This window comes from Anser cygnoides, chromosome 1, assembly GCF_040182565.1.
Source record: "Anser cygnoides isolate HZ-2024a breed goose chromosome 1, Taihu_goose_T2T_genome, whole genome shotgun sequence".
In the NCBI taxonomy this organism is placed as follows: domain Eukaryota; kingdom Metazoa; phylum Chordata; class Aves; order Anseriformes; family Anatidae; genus Anser; species Anser cygnoides.
The window spans coordinates 97,563,825-97,584,679 of NC_089873.1; the positions used below are offsets into that span (position 1 = coordinate 97,563,825).

A 20,855-nucleotide genomic window follows, 5' to 3' on the forward strand; every position below is an offset into this window, starting at 1 on the left:
ACATCCTCCTCTGTGGCCTGACCCCTTGTGCCCTTGCTCCTGTCCATGCATCCATTTCCCAAATTGCAAAGGGACATGCAGGTGATGTTGGGGAAGGGCCAGCGCACTTCTCCTTCGCTTGCCTTGCCACTAGGCTTCTCCCTTTTGCAGGGATGCTCTGCCGACAGACCTGCTCGGCCACAGCAGGGCAGGCCTGCCAGGAGAGCTCTGCTTTTTCTGCAAGCCTGATTTCTTTGGAATGGTTGTTTTTTTTTTTTTTTTCCCCCTGTGCACCCCCCTCCCTCCCAAATCCCCCACCTCCCTTCTCCCGGTTGTTTTTGTTTTTAGAGAGAGCGCTTAGACAGCTGTATTAATCATGCAAGCCCAGCCATGTGTAATGTGCTTTATCAACAGCAGAGCAGACACTGAATGGCAACTGGTTCACAAGCAGGCCCAGTGCAGCGCCTGAGCCGGGAAGATAAACCCGCTGCTTCCCAAACCGACTTACCGTCATGGGTTAGTGAATGGAGAGGCTGTTCACTTGGGACAATAACCAGAGGGGAGGTCAATTTGTTAGGCAAATTCTTAAGTGGTGTATAGTCAAAATGGGAGCAGGGGGAGAGGAGGAGGAGGAAGGTGGGAATTGCTCTTTGGCCGTTTTCTCTTAGGGGTGCGAGGAAATTTTGAGTGTGCTTGAGGATTAAATCAAGACAACAATGGCTGTTCTTCATCCTCCTTGCTGCCCTCCACACTTGTGTCCCCGTCAGCCCAGCTGGCAGCTTACCACAGGAGGGTAGGAGAGGGAGAGGGAAGAGCGAGCATTTTGGTACACTTTCCCTGCAGTGGGTATAGGTCGGTCTCCTAATCTCTAAGGAGGAAGGTTCATCTGACAGCTTCCAAAACCCACCTAACATATGGATGGTATCAGGTATGAGTGTCCTCCAGGCAGGGGACATCTGGCCCAGGAGGGTCGTGGTCTGCCCGAACCCTGCTCTGCAGGGCAATCTCTCCGTGCTACAGCTCCGATGCTATCCATTGGTGTCCCTGCTGCACAACTGATTTTCCAAGGCAGGTGCTTTTCCATGGGCTCTGTGTTTTCTCCCGCAGTGGTTTCACCCAACCTCCACTCTCCCAGCTGACTGCTGAGCCCTGACCTCTGTTTGGCAGGGCTGTTCTGCAGGCGTGCAAAGCTGCACCTGTGACTAACCAGACCTTGAAATGCCTTCGCTACCCCAGTGCAAGGGCCCAGCCCTGAGGAGCATCTTCTGGGACTTGCAGTCTCAGTTCCTACCCTTTGCTTCTGCTCTTCCTCCCTCACTGGATTCTCCACAGCATTACTACCGGAAAGGGTTATGCAAATATATGCAATCCAGGGCTCATTCTGGAATAAATCAATCTAAATTAAAATTAATGAACAAAAAGTACAGAAACAGATCAAGCAATAAAGCCATTTCTCTCTCTCTCTCCCTTGTGTCTTTTTTTTTCCCTTTAAAAAAAGCTGGTTTCTTTTCTTTACACTTTTTGGGAAGGAATTAGAATGTTTTCTAATTTTTTAAACAGTCTCAGCAAACAGAAACTGTCTGTTGCTATCCAGAAAGCTCACCAAATAATGCTAGTAGCTGTAGTAGCAGAAATAATTCTTGGCATTTCTCTTTCCCCTAAGATAATTGTTTCACACTCCGTACTTATGATCCATTTTGGAGCACACTATCATCACCTCTGACTTTTATTCACTTTTAACCACATGGTCAAAATAAGACGTAATGACACTGCTTGCCTGGTACCTATGAAATATCAAGAAAAAAATCAATATGATGTTGGCCGCCTGCCTTTGCCCTGTCTTGTTCTTTCTGTTCCCTTGGCCTGAAGCCCCAGCAGGCTTGGCACCCACTGCAATTGCAGCCTACTGACCTGGCAGGGATGAACACTGACCTTGAGTGCTGAAAGAAACTTGGCTTGCCTGATCCACCCTGCAGAGCCATCCCCTTCTGCAATGGAGAATGAGCTTTTGGGAAAATCTGGCTGGATACCACCACCAGGGAGCAAGGTGAACCTTCAGTTGAGCTTGATCTCCAGGGTCATGGGTGTTATCAGGTGCTGATGCCCTCCTAAGCTTGGTCCCTACAACCAGCATTTTTGTCTGCTGGTAATTTCTATGTCAGGATCACCATAGGACAAGATTGGCTATTTTAGCCTGTTTATGCTATGTTTTCCCCAGCCCTACCAACAAGTATGATTCAAAGGCTCCAAAGGCTTGGGTTTTCACTGACCATTTCTTGGAAACCATCTGAGAAAGAAGTTCTGGCTTCAGTGAAGAAGACTTGAGAGACGGATGAGTTCTTTAACCAGCCACATCGTACTGGAAGGACTGGTTTTTGTGGACTGCTCCCATATCGCTACCTAAGCAGCAACCCCCCTGCAAATCATGTGTTAACCCTTTACAATATGTACTTCCTCATGTATTCCCCCATGCTTCTCCCCATAGCTTCAAAAATGTTCAGACTTTCAACCTTTTGCCAAAACAAGGAGACCCAGCTCACAGGACAGCTGCCTGCTTAGCTTTGTTTGGGCAATGGAGGAAGTGACAGGGGAGCAGCCATGGGTGGAGTTCAATGCAATGGATGAACTCTCTTTCCTCCATAGCTAGGACCTCCACGGGGATGGAGGAGAACTGAGAGGGTATTCCAAAGAAAGGTGCTCTATGTTTCCCACTCTGGTCATCAGACACAAATGAACATCTCTTTTCTCCCTTCCCCCAGCTCCCACCCACTCGATGAAGGCATTAGTGACAGCACAAGCTACACGGGCTACAGCTAAATGGAGACTAGCTACGAGCTACAGTCGTACAGGGTCATTCTCCGATCAGTGCGCGTTTTGGCAGAAACACAGGACTGCTCATTCTCCTTTTCCCTTCCCCTCCGCCAGTTATTTACACACTATTACTGTAAATCTGTGTCGATGACCATGACTGGATTGTGCCACCCTCTTGGCAACAAGGCATCCCCCTGCGGAGCTCCTGGGGTTCGAGCTAACCATGCTGAGAAAGTTCCTGGTTAATCTGTGGTAAGCCCTCATCGCAAAACTCCCAAGAGGAAGACTTACAGGTTTTGAAGCCTGTCAGGCTGGGTAAGTCATTCTGATTTGGACACTAAGGGCTAATCATAGAGGAGTGAGTCTATGTGCAAAGGGCTGAGGGCAAAGGGACAAAGGAGGAGGACAGAGATGGAACCAGTGGCATACTAGTGACAGACGCTTTCGAGGTACAACAGAGATCCCATTTGCCGTGGTGTTGGCAGGTGTGGTGGGGAATGAGAAAATTCTCCTTCCAGAAGAAAACCCCTTAGAAAATCACTTGATGATACACTAAGGCCAGCTAGGTGTTCTGACATCCCATTACAATGTGGTTACCATGTGGACAGGAAAATGTGATGAGGTGACATCATCCTGGAAGACTTTTCAGGGCAAGTTCCCTGCTGGAGAATCAGGAGAGATGGAACATTTACCAGGGACAAATCAGCTGAGAGCTGAATCAGCTAGGCTCCACCAGCCTTCTAGGATACAGCCTCATCAAATTCAAGTCCCATGTGTTCAGCTGAATGGGCTTCTTCTGGGTCCCTAGCCTGCCTGAAAACAAGATGTTTTCACAGCAGCTAGCTGATGATAGCAATGCTTAGCATGAGCACAGTGCTCTTCATCTCAAGACACCTTCCTTTTAAAATTAATGCTCAAAGCCCTACAGGGCAGGGAAGTGTTACCAAGGCTTAAGAGAAATGGAAATTGAGGGAGAAGAGGCTGCGATTGTGGTCACTGAGGAAGGGCTTGTTTGAGAGCTGAGGACTGCATCTCAGAATATAAACCCATAGGGAGAAAAAGGTCAGACAAGAAGCTTTTATGCCTAAGGTTCCTTTGAAAGTGAACAGCAAAGTAAAAGCAAATGTTGAGATAAACCAGTATCTGTGCTGAAGGCCCACATTAAAGAAGCTGGTAGGGGCTTTCAGATACCAAATGAGGTCCAGAGTATTTAAATTCTACTTTCCCCCTCTGCAAAATCCTCTTAGCATGTCCTGGGTCACAGGAGATATCCCAGCATTTGGCATCACAAACTCCTGAAGATGCCTCACAGAAGTGATGTCACACCAGGATGTCCTTCAAGATGATCTCAGGAGAACAGGGAGCAGCAAAAAGAAAAAAATAAAAACTTCAAAGGCAGAGTGGAAAGTGTTTTAAAGGATTGACAAAAGCTTTGCAGGATGGCCTTGGCAGCTTGATTAGGAGGGGCATTTGGTATGGAAATCTGGGCCTTGCTCACTTGCAGTTTTTGCTTTATCATTTACCTTAATGGACTACTAATTCAAAGCCAGCTGTAAACAGGGCTGGCTCCGAAAAGAATTAACAGTGCCTGCTTGTGGAATTTAAGGATATATAATAAAAATAATCATAAAAAGAAAGAGCCCTGGGTTTTCCATCAGACAAAAATATTTGTCATTGAAAGTTCTGCTTAAAAAAGAACAAGCAAAATTGGAAAACTCCTCAAAACCTTACATCCCAAACAGCCTCAGCAACTTTAATTTCATATCCAAGCACACGTTTCATTTGCAATACATACGATAATGGTGTTTAATTGGATTTATTTTGCCACACTAGGTTCCCAACGGCCTACTTTACTCCTTTCTTCAGCTCCTTGAATGTTATTTACAAATCACTCTCTGGGATTTAATTTTAATGGTAGCTTGATTTCTTTTTTTTTTTTTTTTCCTCCTTTTTTAGGTACTTTTCTTTAATTGTGTTTGTGGATTTGCCTTTTAAATAGGCAATTGTGACTACATCCTGAGCCTGAATAAGTTGCCAAGAGCAGAGCTTGATTTGAAAACGCAGAGTAGTTAAACGGAGCTGATGTAACACCCAGCATTTATTGTTCTTTTCATGGGAGTACCTGCAGGTGCTTTACTTGGGCAGGTGCCCTTTTGCAAAACAACATGGGTTCCTAATAACACTCTACCTCCAAGCTCTACGCAGACATTAACTATTGAGGCCTCAGAGCATCCCATGAGTTGAGTATATCTCCATCATATGGCAGTGAAGCAAAGATACTGAGGAGCCCTAGGCCAAAGTGTTTTAAGTGAATAAGGGGACTGGCTGCCTTACTGCTGATTTAGCTTCAAACCCCTGGAAACAGCCCAATTTCAGGAAGTGCTGAGTCGCTGTGCTTTTACACAATCTCAAGATTGCATCCAAACACCAAACCTCATGTGCACATCCGGGCCACGCTACCTAGACCTGAGGCATGCTTTAGCAGCATGTGGCAAGAACAGGAAAAATACTCAGGCTCTGTTTTCCCTTCATACCTCCTCCCTTTGTAATAAACCAGTCCGTAACACCTCACTGTGGTTTATGTGTTTACCTTGAGCTTTTCTTTCATGCTGTCTGCCTCAGGTTGGAAATGAGGAGACATTTCTTCTCAGAAAGAGCAGTCGGGCATTGGAACAGGTTACCCAGGGAGGTGGTGGTGTCACCATCCCTGGGGGTGTTCAAGGAAAGGTTGGACCTGGTGCTTAGGGACATGGTCTAGTGGGTGATATTGGTGGTAGGGGGATGGTTGGACCAGATCATCTTGGAGGTCTTTTCCAACCTGAACGATTCTGTGATTCCACGAAATGCAGCACTACAGGACAGACAGATTTGGGGGTATATGACAGAGGAATGAGAAAACAACGCATTGTGAATAGCTTGCACATCTAGAGTGAAAAAATCTCCTGGCAGCACTTTGATTTTTAGCTTCTCACTTGTCCCCTCCACCATCCCTGCAACATTTTAGACCTGTTTATGCTTTTGATCCAAATCAGGATATGTGAAAAGAAAGCATAGGACTGGAATATATGTAAGGAATGGGTCTCTGGACAAACTGATCCCCACTGAAGACTGTCCAGACCTGGATGAGGAAACGATGCCATGGATCAAAGTTTGGTTAAAGGTTGTTGCTTTTTAGCTGACTGGTTTCCTGAAATGGAAGGGGGGAAGGGAAGGATGAGGAAGGTGAGCAGAAGAGAACAAATGGCATGTAGAAGAGATGGGAAGGCCCTTATTGTCCTGCACTGTTTTGCCCATCCCTTGCTCTTCGCATATATCAGGATGATGGAGAATGACCCGGCTAGAGCTACTTTGACATAAAGCATATACTGACCTGGAAAAGGGTTGGGGAGTGTGGGTAAAACTCGTTCTAAGGGGGGAAAAAAAACAATAAGCAACATGCAGGAGAAAAGCCACTTTTCACACCAAGCAAAAGCAGCAGATACAAACCTGATGGAGTTGTCCATCCCCCAAATTAGATGAGCTAGAGTAAGTTTCATACAAAGCATTCTGCTAACAACACACCTATTATACATCAACATGCCCTGGGACTTGGAGTCAGACAGAAGTCATTTGAAAAACTAAACAAATAATATCCACACAACAAGAGGGATTAAGCACCTGCAGAGAAGCTAATTGGAGTTGATGGGCCACATCTCCCCTCTGACTTTCAAGACCGCTCATCTCATCACACTACAGCTCCTCTTAGCTACACCTCTGGCTGGAAGCTAGCCTTTGACAGAAAGGTGAGTTGTGGAGGTCCTCCACAGGTAGTTACTGCCTCCAAAGAACTTTCTCCACAATGGATTTCTTCCCAGAGAGAGGTCCCCTGAGGATCTGAGCATGGGAGGTGTCGCCCTGGTGAATCCTCAAGGGCACTCTGTTTCTTTTGCACCTTTGTCTTCCTACAGGAACAGAGCTTTTGCAGATTCATCAGCTTCTGGTAGCACACAGAGCCTGCTGTTTTGGTTATAGGGTTTTCACAATGCATCCTTTTTCTATGCCACAGCAGGCCTCTGGTATACATCGCTGCTGGCTTCACACATTGCTTCTTCCATGCCAGGATCTCAAAAGAACTGCACAGAAACTGAAGGAAATTGGGACTCGGAGACCACAGTCTGAGGCTAACAGCAGTGGTAATTCCACTTTACAGATAGTGCAGGTGAGGCACAGAACAAGGAAGCAATTTGCCCAAGGTCAGACACTGAACTGTTGGCAGAGCCAGGCAGAACCATGAACACAAGCCCACCAGACCTGACTAATGACTGGGTCTCTCTCCATTAACTGCAGAGCTTGGTGAATGCCTCGTGCTGCCTGAGACGCGTTCCTACTCAGGGGCTGTCTGCTGGGTAGACGTTTAGCTGTAGAGATATGTCACTATGCGAAAGCTGATAGGCCTGGGGCTATGAGTTGTCTCCGGGCTTACCTGTGAGGCTGGTGCTAAGATCACTGCTGACGGACATACGGCTTGGCAGGATACATCGACAGCCCGCTATTATTCTCTGATCACACTCTGGTCCCAGCTATTTGGAGGCCAACGCTCTTTAAAAAGCACTCTTGGTGCAAGGAGCTAGCTTCTGACTATCTGGAGCCCATGGGGACACAGCAGGTCGATCCAATCTCTGTGACACTGGCAGATCTCCTGCCCTCACAGTGGTAACGGGGCTGTTTGAATCCGCAGCAGGCACAGGGGAGATTGCCTCTTGTGTAGAAAATACACGGTTAGTCTGGATCTCTGTGTTTATGTAGCACCAGGGGACTATTGTTCTGTGAAAGCAGGCTGTTGTGCTGACATGACTTCCTTGTTATTTAGTTTGGTTAAATAACTCAACTCCCCTTTACCTTCTTCCTGCACAGCAGGCTGCAGACTGCACAGCATAAGCAGTTAAAGCAAAGCACTACGGCCTCATTATCACGCTGCTTTCTATTCAAGGACTCTACCTCTGTTCCCCTCGCCTGCTGCGTGCTGCCTTTATTGCTCCACCCTGCCTCATTAGCAGTGTCTCAGGCTTGCCCCATCTGGCTGTCACCCTAACCACTATCTTCTCTCTCCCGAGTCTCCCTGTTATTGACAGCCCCTGGGAAATCACGGGGTTTGCTCTAAGAGCCTCAGACTCCACTCGCAGTTGCGCTCCAAACCCTAGCAGCCACCACCATAAGCAGATGCTCAGGCACAAGGAAGCACGGGCAGAGCATCACGAGAAGGGGTGGAACAGGGCACCCACAGCCAGCACTTGTGCTGGGGCACTAGCAAGAAACGACAATTTAGAGGCAAGTGCCAGCTCTTCTTAAGAATGTGCCTCTTGCTGGGATTAAAACTGCTGGACTAAAATGGTAGCTATACCTGAAGCATCTCAAGGAGACCATGGTGGGATCCTGCCTGCTGCTTGCGTCTAATTGGCACTGGCCTTGCCAGGTGCTGCTTCACCTCTGCTTTTCCTAACTCACTGGAGGGCGCCGAGGATGCAAGCTGGAGAGGATGCGGCAGGGTTCCTGCTGAGGTGGCAGTCTCCCATAATTGAGACAATTTAGCCAGCAGGACTGCATAAGGATGTGCAGCACTGCCCCGTTGTCTCCTGTTTTATCCTCAGGGATGGGCTGGCTCTGCAGGAGGCAGAAGTCGACTGATTTGGAAGGGCTTTCATTGCTTTTCTCTGCCTTGCTAGATTGCACCAGGTGCTGCGCCTGCTTCTGTGTGCCTGTGGATATGTTTGCTTGCTTATTATACTCACACATGTAAACCTATGTATGCATACGCTTGTATGACAGATGTGATTCTCCCTTATACATATATATATACACATAATATATATATATACACACATATACTTTTATGCTGCACGGGTTAGGATATAAATTGCGGCTTTTTTTTTTTCATAGCACTCTGTTGGCTTAGTGGAACGAAAAGGAAACAAGTTCCCTCCCCCCTAATTCACTTGGTAAAAAACCCTCTCCCTTTAGCTGTAGCACTGCTTTTCACCTCTGTCATGCTGTGATGGCAGCCCTGACTTGACCTCCCTGTCAGATAATTTTCATGGAGATCCGCATGCCCCCTTCTGCCCCTTTCACAGCTCTCACGGTGTTTTGTGCTTGGGGGTTACAGACCTTGTTCCTAGGCTCTGCAGAGCTGAACTAACCTACTGGCCCGCCAGTGCTGCAAAGCACGGTTGTGCCTCCCAGCTCCTCCTGTCCGTGGACGTGTGATATGTCCCCCCCTGCCTTGCATGGGCTTTGGTGCTTGTTGAACTAATTCAGCTCTGCACAACAAGAGAAAACATTTGGCAGCATTTTGAGGGGTGGGTGGTAAACCTCAGTTATGTTTTTGCAGGTGTAGCATGTTGAGCTGGCTCAGTGTGTGGTCCACTGAGTCCCAGAGTATAGGAAACACCAAAAATATGCAGCAGAGAGCAGGGTGAGCAATAAGAGCGGGGCTGAAGGGATGGCAGCAAGCTATGAGATGAGCTCTATTATCAAACAGTACCTCTCTCGGTACGCTCTCAGTAAACGTATTCCAGATTGCTGTTGGAGACAAGTTTCTGGGTAAGACAGACCTTTGGTCAGACCCAGTATGGCCATTTGTATGTTGCTATAAACTCAGCCTCCAGGAATGAGGAGTATAAATCTCTCCACCTACAGCAGGCAATCCCGCTGCCACATCCTTTAGAGAAGATTGCTAGCTATCTACTCATATAGCTCAAGGGAGGTCCTTTTGTATTTTAATACATCTTCTAGCTATGGAATTGACATCTAAGGCACTTGGTCTCTCCAAGACTTTCTCAACGCAGGCTGAGATTTCCTGGAACGGAAGTCACCCATTTTTCTCTGTTGCTAAACTGCTCTTTCACATCATTTTGTTAGCTCCCCTTCTGCCTTCCACCTCAGGCAAAGCTTCCAGTACCTCATTACTAACTCTCTAGTTGTTTCTTCACTACTGGCTGCCATATTTTTTTTTCTTTGCAATGGGCCACTGAGGAATCATCATTGTGTCTGCCTCCCTAGTGGGATGTTGCCCTACAGTGAGTTTGTTCTCTATTTAAAAAAAAAAAAGAAAAGAAAGAAATAAAACCTCTGGTTCTGGGGAAGAAAAACACTCAAAACATTTCAGTGTCTGCTGTACCTTGCCAAACTTGGCACTGCTTTTTTTCTTTTTGTTTCTGCATGAGTGTGTTGTCTGGGAATGTGCATTTCAGCTATTGTGTGATCAGTTCAGTATTTTTTTCAGCCAGGCTTGTAGGTTTTTTGGGCCACTTCTTTATCTTTATGAGGCTTGATTCCCTTCACTCATCGCCTCCCTGTTTTTTTAACCTTAGAAATACCAACGGTAGCCTGCCTGAATTTATTATTTTTATCTCTCTCTTTTCCACACTAACTACAAGAACAGAGAAACAATATGAAGCAATTTTCACAATGGCTTTCTGTCTCCGTAACACTGAACACTGAAGAAATGGGATTAACTAAGCAACAAAAGTAAAAGTTTGAAACAATCTGATAAAAATCATCAAATCTTTCTCAGCTCCTGCACCTCCATTCTTCTGGCTCTTGTGAAGTTGCTACTTCACAAGCTCTCAAGTGTTTCGCAGCATAAATAGGACTTGAATTTCTAAGGTAAAAATGATAAACAAAATTCAACAACTCGACAGAAGGAAAGTTACCTCCATACGCATCAAAAGGAGGCTAAAATAGAATCCTTACTTTATTTCCTTGTTGCAAGTCATCTTCAATATTTGACATGTTTCCTCTTGGTATAGGTATCAGCAACTTTGCAAGATCTCCCTGGTTCTCTTACAGGTTCTGCCACTGATTTTATGACCATGGGTAAACTGCTCCTTCACTCTATTTCTTAGGTTCTTCTTGCAAAATGGTGCTAATAACACTCACCAATTTCTGAATAACTTGCGATGTTAAAATATTCATTGCTAGCAAATCCTTTGAGATCCTTTGAGGTGAAGCTCAATGCAAAATGCTTTTCTAGCAAAACCAACCCCCCATCTAAAATCACGTGTGCATACATACATTATTGAATTTCATCTTATATTTTGTTTCAGTGATGCTTTTCAGCTCATCTGTATAACAGGAACCAACAGAGAGGGCCAAATTTAGAATTCAGCCACAAATAATTGATTCTAAACTTAGCATTATATTAATATCAGCAAGAACAAATCTGGAGTATTTGAAAACTGTGCTCTAAATTGCTGCCTGAGGATTTTATTTGAATCTCATGACAGTCACAAGACCAGGGTAAAAAGAATTTCAAAGTAGAAATTTGCTTTGTTTCTGTGACCAAATGCTGCAGGAAATCAAAGATATGTTATTTTATGATAATACTGATTCTTTAGGAAAAAAAAAATCTGTAGAACACTCCTAAATCTTGCAATAATTCAAACTGCACTTGTAATAAATCCAGAGGTGGTAAACACAGAACACCAATGGTTTTATCTTTTTCCATTACATCTGTTAAAAAACAAACCAAAAACTTTTTTTTTTTTTTCCTGGTGCTTCCAGTAATCTGACCACACACAGCAGAAACTAGACTAAACTGCCTCTCATATTTAGACAGCTTTGCATAGTTTATCCTTTTTTTTCTGTTTAAAAGGTCATGCAGGTCACGGCCTGAGTGTTTTAATTCAGTGTGGAAACATCAGAGGAATATAGCCCTATGTCACTTCTTGGTCTTTGGGTGCATTCATGTGAGTGGGTCATTCTGCTGCAGTCTATTTCTAGTGGCAATAATAATGTGCATTGTAAGCTGAGTCCAAGTGTTGTGCCTAGGATCCAGAACTGGATTTTGAATAAACCTCAGTTTGTACATGTGCATGGGTGGGAGGAAAGGAGCAGGGCCTTTATTTAGGGCAAGTTTTGAACCAGCTGCAAAATTCAGATTCAGCAGGTGATTCTGTTCTGGAGTTTGGTGTAGTCCCAGCTTCCATGCTTTTAAGTTTACTGCAGTAAACTCAGTAATTGAAAGGTAGCAGAATGAGATCCCAGGAATTTTGTTCCATATTTCATCTGCTGATTACCTTTTTCCCCATGTTCCCTACAGTATGCCCCTTTAAATCATTCTGTCTTATCCCACTTTTTTTCCTTTCCATTTTCCTCCTATTTTCAAAGTCATTCCTCTCTCTATTTTTTTTATTTTTTATTTTATTTTATTTTTTTTTCACTCTCTTGTTCTCCTCAGGCTCAGTGCCTAGTCTCTCCATCTCTCTGAATTACTTGTCATTTCTCAGCTGTCACAGACCCTCCGAGTCCCGGTCTTTCCTCCCCTTATTAAAAGGCCTGTCATTCTAACGGGGTCTTTGGTTTTAACCTTAAAACAAACATGTTTTTATTACTTTAACAAAACCTGACTTCAGCAAAGAAAGTCGATCAAAGGGCTTGACCGTAAACATTTTAATTTGGCTGTGTTCTTGTTTCACTGTCAGTATGAACACGTATGTGTCTGAAGTCAGTTCCCAGCTGGAGGTCCTGGGGGGTTGGCAAGCAGATCATTCCTGAGTTTTGTGTCCCAGTGTCCCCGTGTGCTTACTACCAAGCCTGGTTTTTGTGAGAGCGGTCTGGACCTCCTTTCACCCTCTCCCATACTTACTGTAAAGGTATAGGCTGGCGTTTGTGACTCCCAGCTTGTTGGCAGCCACGCAGGTGTAGTTCCCGTAGTGCTCCTCAGTGACGTTGGCCACCATCAGCAGAGACTGGCTCCCCGTGCTCTTTATCTCCAGACCGTTGGCGCTGTTTATCCTGGGAAGACAGGAGAAGAGGCGTGCAGTGCAATGGCAGTTGGGCATAGGGGAGGAAATCACAGCCCAGGGGGTGGGTGGTAAACCAAAGTCATTTGGACCACCTGGCAGGTGAGGATGGAGGGAGGCAGAGATGAGGTGGGAGAAGGAAGAGGACAGAGGAGGCACTGATGGAAAGCAGGAGGAGGGAATGAAAGGAAGAAGGAGCACAATGGAGAGAAATGCCACTGGTAAAGTAGTGGAGAAGAAAGAAAAGCTGAGGGAAAGGGAAGAATCCTTTATCCGGCACCGGCTTACACTGGGAAATGAATGCACCATGGCCAGCTGAGGGCTAGTCTATAGTTGGAGAAAAGACTTTTAGTGAAACACACCAATTAAGCTAATCTAATACATGCTTTAACAAAAGCAAGCCACTGCTGAGCCTGGACATGTGGGTCAGGTTAAAAACTGCAATAATAAAACCACTTCTAAATGCAAAGTAAATGCTCAGGTATAAGGAACAGATAAATCCCTTTTCTCATTTTCTCCCCCTATGCAAACCCAGGTGGCTCAGGTTGCAGAGATGGGGGAGCCTTACACCTCAAGGAACACCATCCTCTACATGAAGGCAGTTAGAGTGGTGTTATTTACTTGGGGACCAACGCTGCTTATTTTATTTTCTGTATCATGGATGAACATTTATGCATGAACATCTGCAGGAAGAAATGTATTATGGATGTCTTAATTGCAAATTGGCCCATTACTGACTTGAAGGCAAGAGCCCCATCCTTAGCACTTCCTTCAGCAACCCTGGCACAGAGAAGGATTGCCTCCTCCAGCCCCTAACACACTGCCTCTGACTAGGCTGATGGGGCAGTCGTGACTTACAGGGCTCATGGAGAGTAACTTGCTTGAGGAGAAGAACTGGGGATGATAACAGCTCTGAAGATCCTCTGTTGGACTTAAAAGAAGAGAAAGGAAAAGGAGAGCTAATGGTCTTACCTGGTGTCATCCCTGTACCACTCAAAATCAGGTGTGGGCACTGCTGATGCCTCGCACCGGAGTAAGGCTTGTCGTCCTGTGGCCGCTTCATTGCTCTTGGACTCTGTGATGGTGGGAGGGTCTGCAGGGAGGAAACACTGGGTCACTTCACACATTTTCAGATGGAAGGAAACAGTGAAACTGCTTCAGGGCTGGCTTCCTTAGCCAAACTATTTGGGCTGGCGGAGGCCCGCAGCTGCTGTATGCTGTGGCACATACACCTCGTTGCTTCCCTGGAGAACACCTGCTCTTTGAACTCCCCCTAATACGTTATGCCAGCACCACTCCATATGCATGCTTCTCTTTACTGGCCCTCTGTCATAAATGCATAGGCACACACAGGCAGAGTTAAGGTTAATGATGGAGTTATGTAATTTATGAATATTTACCTGTGGCTCTCTAGTGCACATGGGCTCATCAGAGGGAAGAAGATGAGAGAAAGATGCTAGCAATGGTAAAGGAAGACAGCAGCAGTGAAAGGAAGAAAGTAGGAATTTAACACTAACAGAAACATTATTTTCTGTACAACCTCTGCGTCTAACGTCAACACTATAATAAGAAAGGAAAGGGCTGAGGGCAGAAAGACGTTCACGGCTCAAAATGGAGGAGCTTTAGCAGGAGCTGTGGGTGCGACTTTGAAAGCCAGACCTCTCGCTGAGACACCTCCCTGAGGGGTGCAAGGCCACAAGGCCTGCGCGAGCCCTTCCAGACACCACACTTTGTCACAGGCTCCCAGGGGTTTATTCGTGCTAGCTCTGTGTGAAGCCTGTCCTCAGCCCAGCCTGGTGCTCTCACCCCTGCTCACTTCAAAGCCTGAGAGTTGTGCCACGGGCAAGCAAAACTTGGGAAGCATCGGTGTGCTCTGCTGGAGCAGGGCCCAGGTGCTGGGCACGGTAGGCGCCGGTGCCTTCACTCTCAGCACCGTGTCTGAAATGTTAAATGACAGGCTTTACAAACTAAAAGGCAGAATTATTTCCACCTGGCTGCTGAGAGGGAGGAAGTGCCTTGTCTGCCATCACGGGTGCTTGGATACTCTGAGAGTCTGGGGCTGCAGCTCAGCCGGCTGCTCTGCTGAGACTCAGGCTGCCATAAAGCACCTTCCCTCTGCAGGATACAGCTCCGCTGTCTGTATCCACCCTGGTACCGAAAGGCCAGAAATAAGAATCAAAATGGATTGTGTCAGTCAAAGAAAAAAAAATAGTTCTGTCTGGAAAATGTATGGTGAGAAGTTTCTTGCGAACACATTAGCCATCTCAATGTGATCCCTTTCCTGACCTTAATTGGGATTTTATGCAGGGCTTTAGGGATATTGCAGTGCGCCCTCTAACATCATAAATATTAATAAGTGTACATAAATAGGATCCTACATTCAAAGGCTGTGGGTTCACGTAAATATTTTAATTTGGAAAGGAGGAGGGGTAATAAAAGGATAGTGAAGGTGATTTTTTAAGCATCCTTCTTTGATTTTTTGTTTGAGTAGTATATCTTCCTGCTGTCTGCAGCAAGAAAAACCTTTTCCACCTCACTAAATCCAGCGCATGTGATGAGTCATGCAATGAACAGCACCTTTCTGTGAGCCTTGAAAATGCAGCCGCTCTGTGTTTGGCTGTATGCTGCTGGGGAAGCCAGGAGCTGGTTCCCTTTCACTGGGGTTTGCCCTCTGCTCTTCCCCAGGCCTCAGTTTCCCTGTCTGCAGTGAGCCAGAGCCATTACTCACAAAGCCTGAAGGTGGTAGTGTGAGACCAAAGCAAAGAGATGATGCTTTCTCCTGCAGTCCGGGCTGACAAGCTGCCTGCTCCACAGCCTCAGCGAGAGATGAGATGATAAGAGATGGCCAGGAAGCTCCTCACGTTGGGCAGGTCCCATTTTTCAAACCTACTGTGATTTTCATAATTTTTACTGCTTGTGGTGTATTTAAAGAAGCAAGATAAGGAAAGACGTATGCAAATATCTGGTTTTCATTTCCCAAACAGGACTGATTTTTTTTCTTCCTGTGCAAGGCCCTCATGAACTCTTTGAGTTTTTCCCTTTGCTTGGCAACAAAAGATCTGTCCTGAAGGAAGTTATAATTTGTGCACATTACAAATTAGGCCATGTAATAATATTACAATATTGTATCATTTTATTTTCATGTGCTACGACAGTAAAAATATTTAAGATATTACTCTAGTATAGCTACTATGAGTTGAAACAAAGTCAAAATCAAACACTGACTTTATACAAACAATCTGTTTCAACCATGTTAAAGGCATCATTGAAATTACGCTTCACAGAAATACTTGAAAACATTAACTGGTTCTCATGGAATGCCTCAGGTTTATAAATTTGACTGTTTTTGAAAGAAAAAAAATACTTTAGACAGAAAAAAAAAAAAAAAGCTTTAGTTCAGAAAATCTGCTACTACAGTTTCATACTAATGGCAAAATTTGGCCCAAGAAGCAGCCTTTATTAAACTACTGTCACTCATTTTTCTAGGATAATTCAAAAAAAATGGTGTGGAATCTGAAGACACTGCAGGGAGCCCAGAAGCAATGCCTATAACCTTGACTTCTAAAGCAAGACAGAAGAGTTGATCTGATGTGATGGCTCAGAAGGAAAGAAAGAAAAGAAGAGCAAGAATGGTATAAAGAGGTGCTAAAACCACATGGAGTGGCAAACGAGGCTGAGATGAGCTGAGACACTTGTTGCTGTCAGCTCTCTGCCCTAACCCACTCCCAGGGAGTGCTTACCCATGAATCAAGGGCACGTATATGCACCCTGAAACGTGCCTGTAACCATCTCCAATTTCAGTTTAAGTTAATAGCCTGAGTAAATTGAAGCGGGTCTAGAGAGGATGTACGTCCCATTTATCCATCCCTGCTGCTGAGGTATTAACCTCCAAGCAGGGGAACAGCACAGGCAGGTGGGGATATTCCTTTTAAATCACTCCAGTGCCAAACACGAGCCATACAAACAGGGATGTGGACATACACACACACAGGATTGTGCTACTAAAGGCAGGCTGAAATATCTTGTGTGTGCAGGCATGGCCGATGTGGTCCATGCCCCACTCGCTAGAGCAACACCCAGAGAGGATTGATCGAGGTGTGGGGTGTGGATGGAAGCCACGTAGCTAGCTGTGACTCTGAGTGCTTTCAGACGGTTTGCAGTCTCCTTTGGCTGAACCCTTTTCTGTGCTGCATTGGTGCACGGAGGGCTTTGTGCAAATGACCTGAAGCCAGCTTAAAAGTCACGTTTCTGGCCCCTCTCATTAACGCGTGCCTCTACCACGTGTGCCCCCAAGCCCCTGGGGCGTGATACCCATGTAAGCACTGCCGAGACGACTGGGTGCAGGCAGGCGCGTTTGCTCTGAGCCGGCTGAACCTTATCTATCCTTGCTGCCTTGCTGAAGCTTCTCTTCACGCTACTGTTCTCCCGAATATCAATGAGTAAGAACAAGGCATCGCCAGCCATACTGAGGGGAGAGGGGCAATGCACTGCTTCTCGCTCTCCTTCTCTCTTTTTCCCCCACTTTTCTTATATATTTCCAGGTTTAAAGCACAAACTATACCCTATGGTAAGCGCCCCACATTTCAGATCCTGTAACTTAGACCTGGAGAGACCTCTCCGTTTATCCTTAAGCCACCTGTGGCCGTGGGGAAAGCTCTCCCCATGGACCCGCTCCCGTCGTGAGGTACTCACAGTTCACAGTGACCCGGACTTGCTTGACATCTGCTGAAGCAACCTCGTTGGCAGCTTTGCACTCGTACTTGCCCGACTGCTCTCGCGTGATCCCCAGGATCTCCAGATACTCTTCCTCACCTTCAAACTCTCTGCCTGCAGAAGAGAAAAATACAGATGGTGGCTCTGCCTGGCATACAGATTGGGGAAGTCTTCTGCTTAATTCCTATGGAGGAACAATCACCACAGCGATTCTGCAAATAAACAAAAGCCATTGAGGGAGCTATTTTGAGGTTATTTCAGAAGCTGTATCAGCAAGATATTTGCATTTTATTTAGTTATTGAAAACTTGGTTTGGAAAACTGGGAAGGAAACATACAAGCGGTAGCAAAGTGCTGCACATCCTGTAGGCTGTCCAGACCAAAAAGCAAAATCTTCACCATTTGAGACTGAAGTTCGGTGGTGTGACCATGAGAAGTCAGCCTGTGGCCGACGTGCTGGGTCAGGGGTGGCTGGCTCCTCAGACAAGCTGCTGTATTGTCAGCAGCCCTTTGGGCACCGCAAAGCTGTGAAAAATGTCTTTCTGTCTCTCGGAGCAACCGCCACCCCGAAGTGTCATCGATCAGCTCACGCTACAGTTAAACACATCCAAACTGAGAGAAACAAAGTGTAATTTGATCTGCGAAGACCAATAATCATTACGAATCCTCCACCTACTGTCCATGGAGAGGACGCATTTAAGCCGTGCTGCCTTGCTACGACAGGTTTGAAAGCAGAGACTTGAGCATCAGCTGGGGCAGGAACCAGGGGAGGGCTACGGCCGTGCTTTTAATTCACTGCCTGACCCTGGGTGAGGCACTCATTGCTTTCCCCCCGTAAACTGCAGCTAATCGCCCCTCTCTGCCATCACCTCCCGGTCAGGGAAGGGCACTGAGGTTAATGCATGCAAAGCACATTGGAGTTGCTGGATGAAAGGTGCCAGGGAAGCATGAAATATTAGGATTGGTGTATCTACGCTATTCCTTCAGAAAGCAAAGTAGAAAAAGGCTCCTCCTGGAAAGACTATGAACTACCATGGCAGCACTGTGATGGGAGACCCCCCGCACACACACTTTTTGGGGGTTGCAGCGTGCAAAGCCACGAGCCCCAGCTGCGTGCCTGGGTTTGTTTAGAGAAATCATCCACCAAGCCTTAAAGGGTAAGAGCCAGATTTTTTTTTTTTTTTTTTTAAAAAAAAGAAGGTCAGCACACAAGGGCTCCCTTTCAGGCTCCTAAGAGAGTGGTCAGATTTTCCAGCGAAGCTCTGCCCGGAAGACGATTTCCGCTCAAAGGGTGCTGAGCACTTCTGAAATCCTGCCCACTTCACAGCAGCACTTGCTTGATGGACTTCAACCAGGGCCTGGACGACAGGGCTGTAGTCCTGGGCTCTGCAGCACTGAGTGAAAGCAGCAGCTAAGCCCCCTCTCCTGCGGAGCCCCCTGAAATGAATCCCACCACACCGGCACGCGTCTGCTGCAGCGTATTAGCCAGGTCAGGCTGGCTGCACACATGGTGGTGATGCCAGCTGCATGCATTTGCCTTCTACACCGGAGATAGGGACTTCAGCAACTTCACAATCTGCTCAGAACTCTGTCCTTCACACAATTATTTTTGCCTTTTTTTTTTTTTCCCAGGCAATTTTCAGAACCATTCTAGGGGAAAACCAACCCCCGTCACGGAGACTCAGCATGTGTACTTATTAAATTCATGCAAAGACAAGCTTTCCCCTTTCTTTCAGCAGGACTAACCAGCAATCCCTTTTCCAACTCCTACCAGCTGTTCAGGTGAATGGAAATCTCATTGCTACGTCTAAAATTTACAACAGCTTTGATGCAGGCTTTCCCACCTCCTAACAGGCTGCCGAAAGGCCTTGCTCCGTGGCACCTGTGTATTTTACAAGGTAATCCATTGGCAAAGCTGGGACACTGCTCTTAACCCTCTGCTGCGCACTGGGGCTGATGCTCTGGAGAGCCAGGGGAGAGCTCCTGGAGAAAGAGGAAGGGCAGGGTTTTCACAGGTGCTTTTTATTGGGGGTAACTCCTGAATATACTTGGGAATCTCACCTCCTGTAGGGGCAGAGTTAGGTCAGTCCTGGTACAGGAAGAGACTTCAGTCACCATAAACCCCTTCCCTAATCTCAGCACGATACAAGGGCCCTTTCAGGGAGATGGTCTTGCCCTGCCCTCCAGCAACAGAGACTCTGCAGCTTCTCCAGACGGTCTGCTCCCCTGCTTCACCACCCTCACCGCTGGAACCATTTTCCCTGCAGTCTGACCCGAGTCTCCCTTGCTGCAATTTAAGGCTTTTTTTTTCCTTAGCCACTATAGACAAAAAGAACAAATCATTCCCTCCTTCTCTGCAATAGCCTTTTATCAACTTTAAATCACTTATGTTCCTTCCTTAGTTGTTGCTGTTTTTTTTTTTTTTCTTTTCTTTTGGCTGAATAGTGTCAGGTCTTTCAACCTTTCTTTGTAGGTGAGGTTTTGTAGACCCTTGATCATTCTTGCTCTTTCCTTTTAGACCTCTCTGACAAGTTCACATTTTCCTGGAAGTGCAACACCCCAAACTGAACACAGCACTTCAGATGAGGCATTACTACAGACGAAGGATTGCCTCACTTCTGCACTGGGCTGCTCTTTGTACAGCCAACACATACTTTGTGTTTTCGTCATAGCATGATTCATTTTTGATTGAGATCTCCTTTAATCCCCAGATTGTCTTCCAACATACTGTTACCTGCTAATAACTCTCTTTGAAAATGCCACCCCCAATCTGAGCCGACGGTCAACACTTGCCTCCTTTTACAGCAGCCCTCCCAGTTGGTAGGTCAGCCAGTTGACTGGAAAGTTAATCGGACACTGAGGAAAGGCTTACAGAGAAAAGGTTAAAACATAATTTGCCTCCACTTTGCAAATCATTTGCTCTGCAGTTCTGCCTTGCTTATACACAGGGCTCATTCCAAGTGGGACTTGCTTCTCCTGCAATTTGCCCTTGTCACAAGACTGTCACAGTAATGAAAAGAGGGTTGAGGGTGACTTACCAGCTCTAATGGAGTGGCACCCTCATTAGGGGTGCTGTTAAGTCTGTCTGTCAGAGCACTACATCAGTGGGGCTCCAGAAAGTATCCTAAAAGGTACACGCTTTCCTAAGGGAAGATATTTTTCGGCTCTTCCCTGATAAACACGCATGCACTTAAAAGTCTAATCTGTGTACCATGTCCAGCAGAAGGGCTTTCTGCACAACCTTGCATGCACAACCCTTCCCAACAGATGATGAGCCGCTGCTTCGCCCACTGGAGCTCTCTGGGCATGAGAGAAAGGGAAGGCTTCTGTTTTAAAGGGAAGACGAAGATATCAATAGGCCTATTCAGCTCCTCATTGCCCTGCCCCAGGACACAGATACGAGCATAACGCTTCAGGGGAAGCTTCTTTGACAGCCCGTCAGTCTCCAGATGAAATAGTGGTAGCACTGTTCTTGCCCCTGCACCAGAGATCTGTTTCAACACTGGCATCACCATTTTCCTACAAAATCCAGACTTGTCTCATTTGCAAGTTGGACCCCTTTGCTTGCAGCCCT

At 46.2% G+C, this 20,855-nt stretch overlaps 1 protein-coding gene across 6 annotated transcripts in view; it reads right to left on the reverse strand.

Annotated features, from left to right (window-relative positions):
• LSAMP (limbic system associated membrane protein) overlaps window positions 1–20,855 on the reverse strand; it is a 965,491-nt gene that overhangs the window by 14,873 nt on the left and 929,763 nt on the right. For 4 of the 6 annotated variants that reach the window (XM_013183738.3, XM_067003786.1, XM_013183718.3 and 1 more), the window contains 4 exons: window positions 17,262–17,396; window positions 13,542–13,662; window positions 12,413–12,561; window positions 6,161–6,196 (listed from right to left, as the gene is read on the reverse strand). In XM_013183738.3, coding sequence (XP_013039192.1) covers window positions 6,161–6,196; window positions 12,413–12,561; window positions 13,542–13,662; window positions 17,262–17,396 — 441 coding nt within the window. Of the gene's footprint in view, window positions 1–6,160; window positions 6,197–6,282; window positions 12,292–12,412; window positions 12,562–13,541; window positions 13,663–17,261; window positions 17,397–20,855 lie in introns of those variants that run through there. The other 2 variants (XM_048057944.2, XM_067003793.1) reach the window with 2 other exon arrangements.